General features: G+C 46.1%; 1 protein-coding gene across 2 annotated transcripts in view; it reads right to left on the bottom strand.

Moving 5' to 3' along the window:
• Positions 1–16,387, bottom strand: part of LOC140468141 (uncharacterized) — a 318,469-nt gene that overhangs the window by 166,965 nt on the left and 135,117 nt on the right. For both annotated transcript variants that reach the window (XM_072564343.1, XM_072564344.1), the window contains one exon: positions 4,108–4,182. In XM_072564343.1, coding sequence (XP_072420444.1) covers positions 4,108–4,182 — 75 coding nt within the window. The remainder of the gene's footprint in view (positions 1–4,107; positions 4,183–16,387) is intronic.

Here is a 16,387-nt window from a genome sequence, read left to right as displayed (position 1 = left end):
ACTCTCTCCCCAGTACCTGTTGCCCTGTGTAACTCTCTCCCCAGTACCTGTTACCCTGTGTAGCTCTGTAGCCAGAACCTATTGCACTGTGTAACTCTCTCCCCAGTACCTGTTACCCTGCGAAACTCACCCCAGTACCTCTTACCCTCTGTAACTCTGTAACCAGTACCTGTCACCCTGTGTAACTCTCTCCCCAGTACCTGTTACCCTGCAAAACCCACCCCAATACCTGTTACCCTGTGTAACTCTCTCCCTGGTACCTGTTACCCTGTGTAACTCTCTCTCCAGTACCTGTTACCCTGTGTAACTCTCTCCCCAGTACCTGTTACCCTGTGTAACTCTGTATACAGTACCTATTACCCTTTGTGTCTTTGTAGCCAGTACCTTTTACCCTGTGTAGCTCTCTCCCCAGTACCTGTTGCCCTGTGTAACTCTCTCCCCAGTCCCTGTTACACTGTGTAACTCTGTAGCCAGTCCCTGTTACCCTATGTAACTCTTTCCCCAGTGCGTGTTGCCCTGTGTAATTCTCTCCCCAGTAACTGTTATCCTGTGTAACTCTCCCCAGTACCTGTTACCCTGTGTAACTCTGTAGCCAGTACCTGTTGTCCTGTGTAACTCTCTCCCCAGTACCTGTTACCCTGTGTATCTCTGTAGCCAGAACCTACTGCACTGTGTAACTCTCTCCCCAGTACCTGTTACCCTGCGAAACTCTCTCCACAGTACCTGTTATCCTGTGTAACTCTCTCCCCAGTATCTGTTACCCTGTGTAACTCTCTTCCCAGTACCTGTTACCCTGTGTAACTCTATCCCCAGTACCTGTTACCCTGTGTAACTCTATCCCCAGTATCTGTTACCCTGTGTAACTCTCTCCCCAGTATCTGTTACCCTGTATAACTCTCTCCTCAGTACCTTTTGCCCTGTGTAACTCTCTCCCCAGTATCTGTTGCCCTGTGTAACTCTCTCCCCAGTAACTGTTACCCTGTGTAACTCTGTATACAGTACCTATTACCCTTTGTATCTCTGTAGCCAGTACCTTTACCCTGTGTAGCTCTCTCCCCAGTACCTGTTACCCTGTGTAACTCTCACCCCAGTCCCTGTTACACTGTGTAACTCTGTAGCCAGTCCCTGTTACCGTTTGTATCTCTGTAGTCAGTACTTGTTACCCTGTGTAACTCTCTCCCCAGTGCGTGTTGCCCTGTGTAACTCTCTCCCCAGTAACTGTTATCCTGTGTAACTCTCTCCCCAGTACCTGTTACCCTGTGTAACTCTCTCCCCATTACCTGTTGCTCTGTGTAACTCTGTAGCCAGTACCTGTTACCCTGTGCAACTCTCTCCCCAGTACATTACCCTGTGTAACTCTCACCCCAGTACCTGTTACCCTGTGTATCTCTCTAGCCAGTACCTGTTACCCTTTGTAAATCTGTAGCCAGTACCTGTTACCCTGTGTAACTCTCTCCCCAGTACGTTACTCTGTGTAGCTCTCTCCCCAGTACCTATTGCCCTTTGTAACTCTCTCCCCTGTCTCTGTTACTCTGTGAAACTCTCTCCCCAGTACCTATTGCCCTGTTTAACTCTCTCCCCAGTACCTGTTACCCTGTGTAGCTCTGTAGCCAGTACCTGTTACCTTGTGTAACTCTCTCCCCAGTACCTTATTCTGTGTAACTCTCTCCCCAGTACCTGTTACCTTGTGTAACTCTCTCCCCAGTTACTTTATTCTGTGTAACTCTCTCCCCAGTTCTTGTTACCCTGTGTAACTCTCTCCCAAGTTACATTATTCTGTGTAACTCTCTCCCCAGTACCTGTTACCCTGTGTAACTCTCTCCACAGTATCTGTTAGTCTGTGTAGCTCTCTCCTCAGTACCTGTTACCCTGTGTAACTCTCTCCACAGTACCTGTTAGTCTGTGTAGCTCTCTCCCCAGTACCTGTTACCCTGTGTAGCTCCCTCTCTGGTACCTGTTAGTCTGTGTGGCTAGTCAGTTCTGAGGATGGCTCATTGAACCCGAAACATTAACGCTGATTTCTCACCAGCTGATGCTGCCAGACCTGCTGAGCTATTTCTCTTTTTGTTTCTGGTTTACACCATCCACAGTTCTTTCTCCAATGTAATACTCCCTTGTTAACATTGCAACGTCTCCCTTTTCCTAAGGTATAATAATTCCTTTACTTCAGGTCAAATATCTTCCTTAATTCAGGTGAAATACAGTAACTCTCTTTTTTAAGCTGGAAATACACGATGTTTTCAAAATAAGAGCCACTCAGTCAGGGGCACGGACATCCAAATCCACACCAATGTGAACAGCTCCCTCCCTCCCCCAGTCCCCTCAAAAACTGGCCCCTGACTGTGTTCTCTTTATCATGCCTCAGTGGACTGGACTCAGTCTCCCGCGCTGTCAATCAACTTCAGCTTCACCAGAGCCAAAAACCAAACACTCTCCCAGTCGAGATTGGTTCGTCAATATCTGCGGCTGATTTCCTGATGCTTTTTCGGTTGAAGAGAGGTGTCTGCCCTTCAGCCAGTCATTCCTTTTGAAGTCAGCAGGCCGCACCACTGTGAGCCCTTTAAGCTGGGCAGCTGAGGTTCAATTCTCAGCTGTCAGAAAGCAGTTTCTCACCGTATCTCACCTGGGGTTACTTTCCACTCAGTTCCCAGGCACAACATCGGGGCTCGGCACGGGAGGGAAAACACTGATCATTGTCAGACAGTAACAGCTCAGGTCAGTACATTACGCACCATCGCAGGACAGTAAGCCGACATAAGAACGATAACTCAGTCACAATAAGGAAATGAAGAAATGTGACCCAGAGGAAGCTATTAAAGTTCCCTTGAGCCTGTACGAGTCTCTCAACCATGTCTTGATTGTCCTTCTCCAACTCCATCCCATCCTTCAGCTCTCTTAGGTCTTGGATCGCAATCCTCAATACACTCATTAACTGAGCGACCCAGAGATAAAGATTCCAAACATTCACAGCTTTCTGCAGGAGGCCACATCTCCTCATCACATTCACGACTTCTTGAGCAGAGACTCTAACACCTCGTGCTAGAATCTCCAGTCAAGAGAGATAGTCTCTCAGCAACAAACAAGGCCATGCTAAGGAAATTCAGCATTGTCCACAAGGACTTTTACCCATTTTTATAGATGCAACGTAGAAAGCATCCTATCCAGATGCATCTCAGCTTAGTACGACGAATACTCTTCCAAAAACAACGAGAAATTGCAGAGAGTGGTGAACACAGCCCAGTCCATCACACAAACCACACACCCATCCACTGACACCACCTACACTCCCCACTGCCTCAGGAAAGCAGCCAACATCATCACAGACCCCTCCCATCCCAGTTACACTCTCTTCCACCAGGCAGAAGATATAAAAGTTTGAAAACATGCACCAACTGATTTAAGAACAGCTTCTTTCCCGCTGTTATCAGACTTGTGTACGGACCTCTCATACATTAGAGTTGGTCTTTCTCTGTACCTTCTCTGTAGCTGTAGTTTTGCTAAAGACCCAGCTAATCACAGGAGGACTTCATCCTTCTTCAGGCCCAGCCTGTTTACCATAAAGTAATCGGGGAAGGATCTGTCTGTCCCTCACATAACAAAACTGGCAACACAGTATTCTAGAAGTCCCTCCCTACAACAGCATTGTGCATGGTTCGCCACCAATTGGACTGCAGCGGTTCAAGAAGGCAGCTCACCACCATCTTCTCAAGGGACAACGACGGATGGGCAATAAATGCTGACCCAGCCAGTGATACCTACATCCCATGGATAAAGACAAGAAAAATTTAAAGGAGATAAAATCTGAAGAGTTATGGGGTGAGGGCAAGAATGTGGAATAACAGGGTGGCTCCTGCTAAGAGTCTGTACTAGTCAAAGGGACAGAATGGCCTCCTGTACTATTCCATAGTCAATTCCATAACATAAAGGGATTCACAGTCTTCATGTGTCACTGGCTGGGCCCTACATTTCCTAATTGTCCTGGAGGAGGTGATGGGGAGCTGCCTACACAAACTGCTGCAGCCCAGCTCATACAGTTGCCTGATGCGGTGACGATCCACAGGTTTTTTCAGAGTTAATCCTTCAAATAAATTGTTGAAACAAACTCACCGGCAACATCAGCATGGTCCCAGGAGGGCCCTGTATTCCATCAACCCCGGGGAGACCAGGGCGTCCAGGTGGACCCTGCGTTTGGAGAGAGAGAGAGAGAGAGAAGCAGATATCAGAGAGAGGCATCTATCAGAAGGAGAAGCCATGTTAACAACGAGTAAAGTCAGGTACAGGAATGTTAACAGCACGTGAGCTTATGGCCAGAGGGAAATGGAGCCGATACTATGCTGACATCTTTCACACACTTCATACCTGTCAGGGAGCAAGATTAAAATCTTAGCTTCTCATCAGTCGAGGACAGTTCAGTATTCTCTGCATGTAATAACATTCCTGCTCAGACACCGAGACTGGGCGAGAGCGACAGATTAGTGCCTGCAGGGTTGGAGGGAGATGGCGGCCTGTGGTGACGGCAGGACAGTCAAGGTACATGAATCAGCTGGTGTAACCTGTCCATCAGAGGAGACCATCCACCAGGCTACAGCTCATGGCATTGATCGGGGCAAATAAGGGTAATCAATCCAGGGGACACTCCAGAAAGGTGGGCACTCAAGAGTGGCAGGCACTAGAGAACAACGGGCACTTGAGGATGGTGGGCACTCAAGAACAGCAGGCACACAAGAACAGCAGGTAGTCAAGAACAGCAGGTACTCAAGAACGGTGGGCACTCGAGAACATCGGGCACTTGAGAATGGCAGGTACTCGAGAACAGTGGGCATTCGAGAACAGCAGATACTCAAGAACGGCGGGTACTTGAGAAATGTGGGCATTCGAGAACAGCAGGTACTCAAGAACAGCAGGTACTCAAGAACGGCAGGTACTCAAGAACAGCAGGTATTTGAGAATGGCAAGCACTTGAGAACGGCAGGTTTTCATGAGTTGCAGATACTTGAGAACGATGGGGATTTGAAAATATCAGGTACTTGAGAATGGCGGGTACTCGAGAACGGCAGATATTCAAGAAAGGCATGCACTTGGGAAAGCGGGCACTTCAGAATGACCAGTAGTTGGGAATAGTGGGTACTCAAGAATGGTGGTACTCGGGAACAGCAGGTACTCGAGAATGGCGGGTATTCGATAATGGCAGGATCTCAAGGTTGGTGGCTATGTGAGAACAGTGGGTGCTCGAGAATAACAGACTTAAGTGGGAGATACTTCGCCTCAGCAGGGAGGAGACACAAACACTCCATGGAATGGGTCAGCTGGACAACATGAGATCAGGGCAAATTCCATGGGAAATGAACTAACATCAGAAGGTCAGACACTGATAGACAGTGTGTAAGTACCACAGGGTCAGGAGCTTATAGACAGTGTGTAAATACCACAGGGTCAGGATGTGATAGACAGTGTGTAAATACCACAGGGTCAGGAGCTGATGGACAGTGTGTAAATACCACAGGGTCAGGATGTGATAGACAGTGTGTAAATACCACAGGGTCAGGAGCTGATGGACAGTGTGTAAATACCACAGGGTCAGGAGCTTATAGACAGTGTGTAAATACCACAGGGTCAGGATGTGATAGACAGTGTGTAAATACCACAGGGTCAGGATGTGATAGAGTGTGTAAATACCACAGGGTCAGGATGTGATAGACAGTGTGTAAATACCACAGGGTCAGGATGTGATTGACAGTGTGTAAATACCATAGGGTCAGGAGCTGATAGACAGTGTGTAAATACCACAGGGTCAGGATGTGATAGACAGTGTGTAAATACAACAGGGTCAGGATGTGATAGACAGTGTGTAAATACCACAGGGTCAGGATGTGATAGACAGTGTGTAAATACCACAGGGTCAGGAGCTGATGGACAGTGTGTAAATACCACAGGGTCAGGAGCTTATAGACAGTGTGTAAATACCACAGGGTCAGGATGTGATAGACAGTGTGTAAATACCACAGGGTCAGGAGCTTATAGACAGTGTGTAAATACCACAGGGTCAGGATGTGATAGACAGTGTGTAAATACCACAGGGTCAGGATGTGATAGACAGTGTGTAAATACCACAGGGTCAGGAGCTTATAGACAGTGTGTAAATACCACAGGGTCAGGATGTGATAGACAGTGTGTAAATACCACAGGGTCAGGAGCTGATAGACAGTGTGTAAATACCACAGGGTCAGGATGTGATAGACAGTGTGTAAATACCACAGGGTCAGGATGTGATTGACAGTGTGTAAATACCATAGGGTCAGGAGCTGATAGACAGTGTGTAAATACCACAGGGTCAGGATGTGATAGACAGTGTGTAAATACCACAGGGTCCGGATGTGATAGACAGTGTGTAAATACCACAGGGTCAGGAGCTGCTAGACAGTGTGTAAATACCACAGGGTCAGGATGTGATAGACAGTGTGTAAATACCACAGGGTCAGGAGCTTATAGACAGTGTGTAAATACCACAGGGTCAGGATGTGATAGACAGTGTGTAAATACCACAGGGTCAGGAGCTTATAGACAGTGTGTAAATACCACAGGGTCAGGATGTGATAGACAGTGTGTAAATACCACAGGGTCAGGAGCTTATAGACAGTGTGTAAATACCACAGGGTCAGGATGTGATAGACAGTGTGTAAATACCACAGGGTCAGGAGCTGATAGACAGTGTGTAAATACCACAGGGTCAGGATGTGATAGACAGTGTGTAAATATCACAGGGTCAGGATGTGATAGACAGTGTGTAAATACCACAGGGTCAGGAGCTGATAGACAGTGTGTAAATACCACAGGGTCAGGATGTGATAGACAGTGTGTAAATACCACAGGGTCAGGATGTGATAGACAGTGTGTAAATACCACAGGGTCAGGAGCTGATAGACAGTGTGTAAATACCACAGGGTCAGGATGTGATAGACAGTGTGTAAATACCACAGGGTCAGGAGCTGATAGACAGTGTGTAAATACCACAGGGTCAGGATGTGATAGACAGTGTGTAAATACCACAGGGTCAGGATGTGATAGTCAGTGTGTAAATACCACAGGGTCAGGAGCTTATAGACAGTGTGTAAATACCACAGGGTCAGGATGTGATAGACAGTGTGTAAATACCACAGGGTCAGGATGTGATAGACAGTGTGTAAATACCACAGGGTCAGGATGTGATAGACAGTGTGTAAATACCACAGGGTTAGGATGTGATGGACAGTGTGTAAATACCACAGGGTCAGGATGTGATAGACAGTGTGTAAATACCACAGGGTCAGGATGTGATAGATAGTGTGTAAATACCACAGGGTCAGGATGTGATAGACAGTGTGTAAATAACACAGGGTCAGGAGCTGATGGACAGTGTGTAAATACCACAGGGTCAGGATGAGATAGACAGTGTGTAAATACCACAGGGTCAGGATGTGATAGACAGTGTGTAAATACCACAGGGTCAGGATGTGATAGACAGTGTGTAAATACCACAGGGTCAGGATGTGATAGTCAGTGTGTAAATACCACAGGGTCAGGATGTGATAGTCAGTGTGTAAATACCACAGGGTCAGGATGTGATAGACAGTGTGTAAATACCACAGGGTCAGGATGTGATAGTCAGTGTGTAAATACCACAGGGTCAGGATGTGATAGTCAGTGTGTAAATACCACAGGGTCAGGATGTGATAGACAGTGTGTAAATACCACAGGGTCAGGATGTGATAGTCAGTGTGTAAATACCACAGGGTCAGGATGTGATAGACAGTGTGTAAATACCACAGGGTCAGGATGTGATAGACAGTGTGTAAATACCACAGGGTCAGGAGCTGATAGATAGTGCGTAAATACCGCAGGGTCAGGAGCTGATAGACAGTGCGTAAATACCACAGGGTCAGGATGTGATAGACAGTGTGTAAATACCACAGGGTCAGGATGTGATAGACAGTGTGTAAATAACACAGGGTCAGGATGTGATAGACAGTGTGTAAATACCACAGGGTCAGGAGCTTATAGACAGTGTGTAAATACCACAGGGTCAGGATGTGATAGACAGTGTGTAAATACCACAGGGTCAGGATGTGATAGACAGTGTGTAAATACCACAGGGTCAGGAGCTGATAGACAGTGTGTAAATACCACAGGGTCAGGATGTGATAGACAGTGTGTAAATACCACAGGGTCAGGATGTGATAGACAGTGTGTAAATACCACAGGGTCAGGAGCTTATAGACATTGTGTAAATACCACAGGGTCAGGAGCTTATAGACAGTGTGTAAATACCACAGGGTCAGGATGTGATAGACAGTGCGTAAATACCACAGGGTCAGGATGTGATAGACAGTGTGTAAATACCACAGGGTCAGGATGTGATAGACAGTGTGTAAATACCACAGGGTCAGGAGCTGCTAGACAGTGTGTAAATACCACAGGGTAAGGAGCTTATAGACAGTGTGTAAATACCACAGGGTCAGGATGTGATAGACAGTGTGTAAATACCACAGGGTCAGGATGTGATAGACAGTGTGTAAATACCACAGGGTCAGGAGCTTATAGACAGTGTTTAAATACCACAGGGTCAGGATGTGATAGACAGTGTGTAAATACCACAGGGTCAGGATGTGATAGACAGTGTGTAAATACCACAGGGTCAGGATGTGATAGACAGTGTGTAAATACCACAGGGTCAGGAGCTGATGGACAGTGTGTAAATACCACAGGGTCAGGATGTGATAGTCAGAGTGTAAATACCACAGGGTCAGGAGCTGAGAGACAGTGTGTAAATACCACAGGGTCAGGATGTGATAGACAGTGTGTAAATACCACAGGGTCAGGATGTGATAGACAGTGTGTAAATACCACAGGGTCAGGATGTGATAGACAGTGTGTAAATACCACAGGGTCAGGATGTGATAGTCAGAGTGTAAATACCACAGGGTCAGGAGCTGATGGACAGTGTGTAAATACAACAGGGTCAGGATGTGATAGACAGTGTGTAAATACCACAGGGTCAGGATGTGATAGACAGTGTGTAAATACCACAGGGTCAGGATGTGATAGACAGTGTGTAAATACCACAGGGTCAGGATGTGATAGACAGTGTGTAAATACCACAGGGTCAGGATGTGATAGACAGTGTGTAAATACCACAGGGTCTGGATGTGATAGACAGTGTGTAAATACCACAGGGTCAGGATGTGATGGACAGTGTGTAAATACCACAGGGTCAGGAGCTTATAGACAGTGCGTAAATACCACAGGGTCAGGAGCTGATAGACAGTGTGTAAATACCACAGGGTCAGGATGTGATAGACAGTGTGTAAATACCACAGGGTCAGGATGTGATAGACAGTGTGTAAATACCACAGGGTCAGGATGTGATAGACAGTGTGTAAATACCACAGGGTCAGGATGTGATAGTCAGTGTGTAAATACCACAGGGTCAGGATGTGATAGACAGTATGTAAATACCACAGGGTCAGGAGCTTATAGACAGTGTGTAAATACCACAGGGTCAGGATGTGATAGACAGTGTGTAAATACCACAGGGTCAGGATGTGATAGACAGTGTGTAAATACCACAGGGTCAGGATGTGATAGTCAGTGTGTAAATACCACAGGGTCAGGATGTGATAGACAGTGTGTAAATACCACAGGGTCAGGAGCTTATAGACAGTGTGTAAATACCACAGGGTCAGGATGTGATAGACAGTGTGTAAATACCACAGGGTCAGGAGCTGATGGACAGTGTGTAAATACCACAGGGTCAGGATGTGATAGACAGTGTGTAAATACCACAGGGTCAGGAGCTGATAGACAGTGTGTAAATACCACAGGGTCAGGATGTGATAGACAGTGTGTAAATACCACAGGGTCAGGATGTGATAGACAGTGTGTAAATACCACAGGGTCAGGATGTGATAGACAGTGTGTAAATACCACAGGGTCAGGATGTGATAGACAGTGTGTAAATACCACAGGGTCAGGATGTCATAGACAGTGTGTAAATACCACAGGGTCAGGATGAGATAGACAGTGTGTAAATACCACAGGGTCAGGAGCTGATAGACAGTGTGTAAATACCACAGGGTCAGGAGCTTATAGACAGTGTGTAAATACCACAGGGTCAGGATGTGATAGACAGTGTGTAAATACCACAGGGTCAGGATGTGATAGACAGTGTGTAAATACCACAGGGTCAGGAGCTGATGGACAGTGTGTAAATACCACAGAGTCAGGATGTGATAGTCAGTGTGTAAATACCACAGGGTCAGGATGTGATTGACAGTGTGTAAATACCACAGGGTCAGGATGTGATAGACAGTGTGTATATACCACAGGGTCAGGATGTGATAGACAGTGTATAAATACCACAGGGTCAGGATGTGATTGACAGTGTGTAAATACCACAGGGTCAGGATGTGATAGACAGTGTGTAAATACCACAGGGTCAGGATGTGATAGACAGTGTGTAAATACCACAGGGTCAGGAGCTGATGGACAGTGTGTAAATACCACAGGGTCAGGATGTGATAGACAGTGTGTAAATACCACAGGGTCAGGATGTGATAGACAGTGTGTAAATACCACAGGGTCAGGATGTGATAGACAGTGTGTAAATACCACAGGGTCAGGAGCTTATAGACAGTGTGTAAATACCACAGGGTCAGGATGTGATAGACAGTGTGTAAATACCACAGGGTCAGGATGTGATAGACAGTGTGTAAATACCACAGGGTCAGGATGTGATAGACAGTGTGTAAATACCACAGGGTCAGGATGTGATAGACAGTGTGTAAATACCACAGGGTCAGGAGCTTATAGACAGTGTGTAAATACCACAGGGTCAGGAGCTGATAGACAGTGTGTAAATACCACAGGGTCAGGAGCTGATGGACAGTGTGTAAATACCACAGGGTCAGGATGTGATAGACAGTGTGTAAATACCACAGGGTCAGGATGTGATAGACAGTGTGTAAATACCACAGGGTCAGGAGCTGATAGACAGTGTGTAAAGACCACAGGGTCAGGATGTGATACACAGTGAGTAAATACCACAGGGTCAGGATGTGATAGACAGTGTGTAAATACCACAGGGTCAGGATGTGATAGACAGTGTGTAAATACCACAGGGTCAGGATGTGATAGTCAGAGTCTAAATACCACAGGGTCAGGAGCTGATAGACAGTGTGTAAATACCACAGGGTCAGGAGCTGATAGACAGTGTGTAAATACCACAGGGTCAGGAGCTGATAGACAGTGTGTAAATACCACAGCGTCAGGATGTGATAGACAGTGTGTAAATACCACAGGATCAGGAGCTGATAGACAGTGTGTAAATACCACAGGGTCAGGATGTGATAGACAGTGTGTAAATACCACAGGGTCAGGAGCTTATAGACAGTGTGTAAATACCACAGGGTCAGGATGTGATAGACAGTGTGTAAATACCACAGGGTCAGGATGTGATTGACAGTGTGTAAATACCATAGGGTCAGGAGCTGATAGACAGTGTGTAAATACCACAGGGTCAGGATGTGATAGACAGTGTGTAAATACCACAGGGTCAGGATGTGATAGACTGTGTGTAAATACCACAGGGTCAGGATGTGATAGACAGTGTGTAAATACCACAGGGTCAGGATGTGATAGACAGTGTGTAAATACCACAGGGTCAGGAGCTGATGGACAGTGTGTAAATACCACAGGGTCAGGAGCTTATAGACAGTGTGTAAATACCACAGGGTCAGGATGTGATAGACAGTGTGTAAATACCACAGGGTCAGGAGCTTATAGACAGTGTGTAAATACCACAGGGTCAGGATGTGATAGACAGTGTGTAAATACCACAGGGTCAGGAGCTGATGGACAGTGTGTAAATACCACAGGGTCAGGATGTGATAGACAGTGTGTAAATACCACAGGGTCAGGAGCTGATAGACAGTGTGTAAATACCACAGGGTCAGGATGTGATAGACAGTGTGTAAATACCACAGGGTCAGGATGTGATAGACAGTGTGTAAATACCACAGGGTCAGGATGTGATAGACAGTGTGTAAATACCACAGGGTCAGGATGTGATAGACAGTGTGTAAATACCACAGGGTCAGGATGTCATAGACAGTGTGTAAATACCACAGGGTCAGGATGAGATAGACAGTGTGTAAATACCACAGGGTCAGGAGCTGATAGACAGTGTGTAAATACCACAGGGTCAGGAGCTTATAGACAGTGTGTAAATACCACAGGGTCAGGATGTGATAGACAGTGTGTAAATACCACAGGGTCAGGATGTGATAGACAGTGTGTAAATACCACAGGGTCAGGAGCTGATGGACAGTGTGTAAATACCACAGGGTCAGGATGTGATAGTCAGTGTGTAAATACCACAGGGTCAGGATGTGATTGACAGTGTGTAAATACCACAGGGTCAGGATGTGATAGACAGTGTGTATATACCACAGGGTCAGGATGTGATAGACAGTGTATAAATACCACAGGGTCAGGATGTGATTGACAGTGTGTAAATACCACAGGGTCAGGATGTGATAGACAGTGTGTAAATACCACAGGGTCAGGATGTGATAGACAGTGTGTAAATACCACAGGGTCAGGAGCTGATGGACAGTGTGTAAATACCACAGGGTCAGGATGTGATAGACAGTGTGTAAATACCACAGGGTCAGGATGTGATAGACAGTGTGTAAATACCACAGGGTCAGGATGTGATAGACAGTGTGTAAATACCACAGGGTCAGGATGTGATAGACAGTGTGTAAATACCACAGGGTCAGGAGCTTATAGACAGTGTGTAAATACCACAGGGTCAGGATGTGATAGACAGTGTGTAAATACCACAGGGTCAGGATGTGATAGACAGTGTGTAAATACCACAGGGTCAGGATGTGATAGACAGTGTGTAAATAACACAGGGTCAGGATGTGATAGACAGTGTGTAAATACCACAGGGTCAGGAGCTTATAGACAGTGTGTAAATACCACAGGGTCAGGAGCTGATAGACAGTGTGTAAATACCACAGGGTCAGGAGCTGATGGACAGTGTGTAAATACCACAGGGTCAGGATGTGATAGACAGTGTGTAAATACCACAGGGTCAGGATGTGATAGACAGTGTGTAAATACCACAGGGTCAGGAGCTGATAGACAGTGTGTAAAGACCACAGGGTCAGGATGTGATACACAGTGAGTAAATACCACAGGGTCAGGATGTGATAGACAGTGTGTAAATACCACAGGGTCAGGATGTGATAGACAGTGTGTAAATACCACAGGGTCAGGATGTGATAGACTGTGTGTAAATACCACAGGGTCAGGATGTGATAGACAGTGTGTAAATACCACAGGGTCAGGATGTGATAGACAGTGTGTAAATACCACAGGGTCAGGAGCTGATGGACAGTGTGTAAATACCACAGGGTCAGGAGCTTATAGACAGTGTGTAAATACCACAGGGTCAGGATGTGATAGACAGTGTGTAAATACCACAGGGTCAGGAGCTTATAGACAGTGTGTAAATACCACAGGGTCAGGATGTGATAGACAGTGTGTAAATACCACAGGGTCAGGAGCTGATGGACAGTGTGTAAATACCACAGGGTCAGGATGTGATAGACAGTGTGTAAATACCACAGGGTCAGGAGCTGATAGACAGTGTGTAAATACCACAGGGTCAGGATGTGATAGACAGTGTGTAAATACCACAGGGTCAGGATGTGATAGACAGTGTGTAAATACCACAGGGTCAGGATGTGATAGACAGTGTGTAAATACCACAGGGTCAGGATGTGATAGACAGTGTGTAAATACCACAGGGTCAGGATGTCATAGACAGTGTGTAAATACCACAGGGTCAGGATGAGATAGACAGTGTGTAAATACCACAGGGTCAGGAGCTGATAGACAGTGTGTAAATACCACAGGGTCAGGAGCTTATAGACAGTGTGTAAATACCACAGGGTCAGGATGTGATAGACAGTGTGTAAATACCACAGGGTCAGGATGTGATAGACAGTGTGTAAATACCATAGGGTCAGGAGCTGATGGACAGTGTGTAAATACCACAGGGTCAGGATGTGATAGTCAGTGTGTAAATACCACAGGGTCAGGATGTGATTGACAGTGTGTAAATACCACAGGGTCAGGATGTGATAGACAGTGTGTATATACCACAGGGTCAGGATGTGATAGACAGTGTATAAATACCACAGGGTCAGGATGTGATTGACAGTGTGTAAATACCACAGGGTCAGGATGTGATAGACAGTGTGTAAATACCACAGGGTCAGGATGTGATAGACAGTGTGTAAATACCACAGGGTCAGGAGCTGATGGACAGTGTGTAAATACCACAGGGTCAGGATGTGATAGACAGTGTGTAAATACCACAGGGTCAGGATGTGATAGACAGTGTGTAAATACCACAGGGTCAGGATGTGATAGACAGTGTGTAAATACCACAGGGTCAGGATGTGATAGACAGTGTGTAAATACCACAGGGTCAGGAGCTTATAGACAGTGTGTAAATACCACAGGGTCAGGATGTGATAGACAGTGTGTAAATACCACAGGGTCAGGATGTGATAGACAGTGTGTAAATACCACAGGGTCAGGATGTGATAGACAGTGTGTAAATACCACAGGGTCAGGATGTGATAGACAGTGTGTAAATACCACAGGGTCAGGAGCTTATAGACAGTGTGTAAATACCACAGGGTCAGGAGCTGATAGACAGTGTGTAAATACCACAGGGTCAGGAGCTGATGGACAGTGTGTAAATACCACAGGGTCAGGATGTGATAGACAGTGTGTAAATACCACAGGGTCAGGATGTGATAGACAGTGTGTAAATACCACAGGGTCAGGAGCTGATAGACAGTGTGTAAAGACCACAGGGTCAGGATGTGATACACAGTGAGTAAATACCACAGGGTCAGGATGTGATAGACAGTGTGTAAATACCACAGGGTCAGGATGTGATAGACAGTGTGTAAATACCACAGGGTCAGGATGTGATAGACAGTGTGTAAATACCACAGGGTCAGGATGTGATAGTCAGAGTCTAAATACCACAGGGTCAGGAGCTGATAGACAGTGTGTAAATACCACAGGGTCAGGAGCTGATAGACAGTGTGTAAATACCACAGGGTCAGGAGCTGATAGACAGTGTGTAAATACCACAGCGTCAGGATGTGATAGACAGTGTGTAAATACCACAGGATCAGGAGCTGATAGACAGTGTGTAAATACCACAGGGTCAGGATGTGATAGACAGTGTGTAAATACCACAGGGTCAGGAGCTTATAGACAGTGTGTAAATACCACAGGGTCAGGATGTGATAGACAGTGTGTAAATACCACAGGGTCAGGATGTGATTGACAGTGTGTAAATACCATAGGGTCAGGAGCTGATAGACAGTGTGTAAATACCACAGGGTCAGGATGTGATAGACAGTGTGTAAATACCACAGGGTCAGGATGTGATAGACTGTGTGTAAATACCACAGGGTCAGGATGTGATAGACAGTGTGTAAATACCACAGGGTCAGGATGTGATAGACAGTGTGTAAATACCACAGGGTCAGGAGCTGATGGACAGTGTGTAAATACCACAGGGTCAGGAGCTTATAGACAGTGTGTAAATACCACAGGGTCAGGATGTGATAGACAGTGTGTAAATACCACAGGGTCAGGAGCTTATAGACAGTGTGTAAATACCACAGGGTCAGGATGTGATAGACAGTGTGTAAATACCACAGGGTCAGGAGCTTATAGACAGTGTGTAAATACCACAGGGTCAGGATGTGATAGACAGTGTGTAAATACCACAGGGTCAGGATGTGATAGACAGTGTGTAAATACCACAGGGTCAGGAGCTGATAGACAGTGTGTAAATACCACAGGGTCAGGATGTGATGGACAGTGTGTAAATACCACAGGGTCAGGATGTGATTGACAGTGTGTAAATACCATAGGGTCAGGAGCTGATAGACAGTGTGTAAATACCACAGAGTCAGGATGTGATAGACAGTGTGTAAATACCACAGGGTCAGGATGTGATAGAGAGTGTGTAAATACCACAGGGTCCGGATGTGATAGACAGTGTGTAAATACCACAGGGTCAGGAGCTTATAGACAGTGTGTAAATACCACAGGGTCAGGAGCTGATAGACAGTGTGTAAATACCACAGGGTCAGGAGCTTATAGACAGTGTGGAAATACCACAGGGTCAGGATGTGATAGACAGTGTGTAAATACCACAGGGTCTGGAGCTTATAGACAGTGTGTAAATACCACAGGGTCAGGATGTGATAGACAGTGTGTAAATACCACAGGGTCAGGAGCTGAT

The sequence above is a fragment of the Chiloscyllium punctatum genome, chromosome 46 (assembly GCF_047496795.1).
Source record: "Chiloscyllium punctatum isolate Juve2018m chromosome 46, sChiPun1.3, whole genome shotgun sequence".
Taxonomy (NCBI): domain Eukaryota; kingdom Metazoa; phylum Chordata; class Chondrichthyes; order Orectolobiformes; family Hemiscylliidae; genus Chiloscyllium; species Chiloscyllium punctatum.
This window is presented reverse-complemented; position numbering and strand designations above follow the sequence as displayed.